Below are 4,735 nucleotides of genomic sequence, written 5' to 3' on the forward strand. Positions count from 1 at the left end.
TTTTCTAAATTCACGTAGCAGTTATCCATCTTCTGATACTTATAACATCAACCTGCTTTAAAAAGAACTGTGTACATTTCTTATCTGTATTATTACTTTAGTTAGAATATTTGTATTCAATGCACCCCCGCGCCCACCCTCCCCACCAAACCCCCCCCCCACCCACCCAGAAGGCAACAACGTGAAGGATAACCCATTGCCAGGGCACTAGGCGTCCAATATGTTTTTGTTGAATCAATTATTTGCAATGCATGAGCAGGACGGCATTCTTACACACTAGCCTTACTTTATTATTTTTATACACTGACTTACATGACGACAAATTCACTTTCAGCTTCCCCTTTCCAGAAGCTAGTCTCTTATCTCCCTAGAGCGGGTATTCCCTGATTCCGGGAACCGTCTGAGTTGGGATCAAACACAGGCGTTCAGAAGCTTTGCAATATGAAATACTAATGAGGAAGGCGCTAAGCCTTAAGGGTTTCTTATCTCCCTGCGTTAACCCACCGCTGAGAAGGGGGAATCAGGGAAGGACCACTGACCCAGCCGTTGGACCCTGTCCGCTTTCGCTCCTGCCACTTTGATCTTGCCCGTCTGCCTAATCAAGTTCATCTACTGCCGCGACTGCTCAGATTCAAAGAACATTAAATAGCTTGATTATCGGATGGTCATTTCCCTCTTCCCTCCACCCCTGATCTAATGTCCAAACACCAGTCTCTCGCCTCCCTCTCTAAACTTCCCATCAAAAGAGAATTAGTTCTTCCTTCTTACCCTCGTTTGATGTGCAAATGTCCTCCTCTTTGCACATTTTTCTCGTGGGGGCGCGGGGGGAGGGGAAGAAGGGGGTGGAATTGAACGAACTTAAAACCGAGGATCTCACCCCAAATCTGCAAACCGTGACTCTAAAGGGTTAATCAGCAACTTGCAAGGGCCACCTGGCCCTCTCGCTGAGACGTTTTGGTAGAGACTTTGAATTACTGATCTGGTTGTATTTAATACTGAATATTATTTGTGTGCACAACAAAAAATAGTACTGGCGTAAAGAAGAAAGGAGAAAAGTGGTTTTGCAGAGAATATCACAAGGCCTGACTGAAAAGTATTTCAGATCCCAATGCCCCTACCCCTACTGCAAGGCAAGGGCACCCGAGTTCCTCCCACTTCCCGCATTTATTAAAGTTGTCTCCTCTAATGCTCACTGATTACCATCACCCCGAAGGTGAGCTGGGCAGGGGAACGACTGCGCAAGGGAGGGGCGGGGTGAAGAGTGTCAAAGGCTCCCCTTCATGTACACAAACACACCCCCTTCCAGCCCCTCCCAACGCTTTGAAATCCCAACCCGGCTTTGTTGTCTCCCCCCCGAGGGGCCGGAATGCTCACAGCCCACAGTATAAAGGCAGCCGCGGTGGCGGTGGCGGAGCAGAGCCCCGTAGTCAGGACTCTGGGACCGGTGGAGGCTCTCGGAACACTGGCTCTGCAGCTGCGCCAGCACAGCTTCGTGGGATCCAGGCTTGCAAAGCGACATTCCTCCTTTCTCTTTGTCTCCCTTGAGTCCCTCTGAGATGACGGCTCTGGGCACAGCGGGTGCTGCCCGGGTGTTGGTTACCCTAGTAGCTGCGGCTCTTTGCGGTCACCCTCTGTTCAGAGTCAGTGCCACCTTGAACTCGGTTCTTCTCAATTCCAACGCCATCAAGAACCTGCCCCCACCGCTGGGCGGCGCTGCCGGGCACCCAGGCTTCGCAGTCAGCGCTGCTCCGGGAATTCTGTTCGAGGGCGGCAACAAGTACCAAACCATTGACAACTACCAGGTGAGAAGGGTCTTGGGGACCTGGGGACGCTGTGACCTTGAAGAGGTCTTATTGGGGGAGGAGGGCGTAGAACGTGCTGTGGGCAGTTCAAGGCGCATTTGGAAACTCTACCTTTGGGAGCAGTGGGCGGCAGCAGCAGCTTTTGGAGAGGTGGACAGAAAGGGACAATGAGTCCAGGAGTGTGGTACCTGGCTGCCCAGGTGCCTCACCCTCTCCTGGCCCCCTTTCCGCAGCCGTACCCGTGCGCCGAGGACGAGGAGTGCAGCACCGATGAGTACTGCGCGAGTTCCACTCGCGGAGCGGGTGCAGGCGCGCAAATCTGCCTCTCCTGCAGGAAGCGCCGAAAACGCTGCATGCGTCACGCTATGTGCTGCCCTGGGAATTACTGCAAAAATGGTGAGTCGGGTAGCTTCCTTTCGGACTCAAACCATCCCGCGCTTGTGCGCCTACAGTTGGGAGACAATGCTCTCAGCTTTCAGAACGCTGTGGCACCACCTGCAAATGGGAGTTCAGCGTGCGAGGTTCCCCTGAAATGTTTTCAGGTTAGTGTTTAACCAGGGAGCAAAGAAGTACAGAGATATTGGAGCTCCTTATCTCCCTTTGTGCCCCCTCGATTACTTAACACGACGTCTTACCTCAGAGTGGGCCCTTCCATAAAAATTTGTCTAGAGAGAGCCTTGATACCATTTGAGAAAGAAGATGGGGAGGGAGGTGGAATTATACAGAGACCAAGGAAACCAGACTGGGCGTTTAGTTGCCTTTTCCATTTTTCTTATGGTGCCTCTCACAGCTCTGCCAGGCTAGCCTCTCCCTCAAGAACCCTGTTCAAACTGTTGTCAATCAGAAGACAGAGTGATTTATCTGTGCTGGCCGTTCTTAAAGATCTTGATGCCCTCACATCCAGGCTTCTCCCTTCTCTGCCTCTACCTCCTGCTACCTTAAAATAAGTACTCCTCCCCCCAACCACATATCCACAAAAGTTTAATGTCTCAAAGAGGTAGACTCAGCCAAAGAAGTCTCCAGAAATAAACTTAAGGGTGGTGATCCTCCTTAGGACCCAGTAATACTCCGGGTGAACTAACTAAATCTCTGTAATATAGAAATTATACAGTAAAGTAACTGGTGGTAAAGAGTGTAATCTTCCAGGCAGCAGGCATTGCATTTGCTTAACTTAGTCTGGCAGTACCTATATAGCACCAAGGGCAGAGAAGTTATTTTTAAAAACAATTTTTTAAGTGACTGATTTTATTTTTCTTACCCCAAGGGTGATATTAAAATGGGCAGAAATTTCACTGCCACTACCGCAGTTGGTGGGAAAGTATTTTAAGTGGCTAGATTGGGGATGTTACATGTGAGTGCACAGTGTACAGACTGATGCTTCTGTCCATCTGGGGAGTTTTGCTTTAACACTTGGAAGGAAGTTTGGCTCGTGTTTAAATTAACCTCACTACAGTGAGGTATCTCAAATTGGTGCAGGCATGACGGACTGCCACTGTCACAGCTATTAGCAGTAACAAATTACAGCTCAGGAGTTAATCACTATCTCCTGTTTCCTTAGGAATATGTATGCCTTCTGATCACAATCATTTCAATCGAGGAGAAATTGAGGAAACCATTATTGAAAGCTTTGGTAATGATCACAGCACCTTGGATGGGTACTCCAGAAGAACTACACTGTCTTCAAAAATGTATCATACCAAAGGTAGGTTAAAGTATCTGAAGACTCATTCTTCTCTGTTAGCACATCAGTAGTGACTTTCGGATCACCTTAATGAAATAACACAGGCTTAGCAGTGACCATGTACTTTTCCTATTGTCTTCCTAGGACAAGAAGGTTCTGTCTGCCTTCGATCATCAGACTGTGCTACAGGGTTGTGTTGTGCTAGACATTTCTGGTCCAAGATCTGTAAACCTGTTCTCAAAGAAGGTCAAGTGTGCACCAAGCACAGGAGAAAAGGCTCTCACGGGCTGGAGATATTCCAGCGTTGTTACTGTGGAGAAGGTCTGTCTTGCCGGATACAGAAAGATCACCATCAAGCCAGTAATTCTTCTAGGCTTCACACCTGTCAGAGACACTAAGCCAGCTGTCTGAACACAGTGGACTCCATTTACATAATATATGCTATGAAAACTGTTTGTGACTTTTGTGAGCTCAATCCTTAAGGATGTACAAATTCTGTGGTTACAGTTAAGCATTCCAATAATACCTTCCGAAAATCTGGAATGTAAGAGCTTTGTTTCTTTGTGGAACTCCCCGTCATTGATTGCAGTAAATTACTGTGTTGTAAATTTTCAGTGTGGCACTTACCTGTAAATGCAACAAAACTTTTAATTATTTTTCTAAACGTGCTGCATTGTCTATTGTTCCTCTTGTTATGTAAATGTTTGTATACATTGTTATCTTGATTCTGATAAATACTCTATATTGAAATAAATACTTTCAGCCTATTCCATATTGAATTGAAATAAATACTTTCAGCTTATACTTCTTAAATGCAAAACCCTTTCCCCTTTTAATTCTGGAATCTAGAATGTAAGGAGCTTTTGGAATGACAAGTGATAGGTATGTAAGATTTATCATGAAAATATTAGCTTATTTTCCAAAATGTACTCTCTCAGTGCTTAGATTATATTTATCTCTCGGCTGTGATAGTCCTTGAAATAAAATTTAACTTTTAATACCATGAAATATTACAAGTATAAATAAATTTTGGCAGTGTGATCTTAGAGGGCTGTTATGTGTGTGGTGTGTGTTTGTGTGTGTAAATACAGTTGACAAATACATGCAGATTTTGTGCCAAATTAGTCAACTTGAAGTATCTTAAATACTACTTCATGCCAGGAAGACTTGGTTCCAATTACTTTGATTTTTAAATAATTATTACCTAAAAATCACAAATCCTCTCTCATTTTGTCCTTTGCTTCTCTTGCTA

The 4,735-nt window shown here is 45.7% G+C and overlaps 1 protein-coding gene across 1 annotated transcript; it reads left to right on the top strand.

The window, feature by feature from the left end:
- Nucleotides 1-1,384: 1,384 nt before the first annotated feature.
- On the top strand, nucleotides 1,385-4,483 carry DKK1 (dickkopf WNT signaling pathway inhibitor 1). Its single transcript, XM_065894476.1, has 4 exons — nucleotides 1,385-1,802; nucleotides 2,036-2,198; nucleotides 3,361-3,504; nucleotides 3,628-4,483. Exons 1-4 carry the CDS (start codon nucleotides 1,557-1,559, stop codon nucleotides 3,879-3,881), a joined length of 807 nt encoding a protein of 268 aa, XP_065750548.1. The 5' UTR covers nucleotides 1,385-1,556; the 3' UTR covers nucleotides 3,882-4,483.
- Nucleotides 4,484-4,735: the final 252 nt, after the last annotated feature.

This window comes from Phocoena phocoena, chromosome 16 (genome assembly GCF_963924675.1).
Source record: "Phocoena phocoena chromosome 16, mPhoPho1.1, whole genome shotgun sequence".
NCBI lineage: Eukaryota > Metazoa > Chordata > Mammalia > Artiodactyla > Phocoenidae > Phocoena > Phocoena phocoena.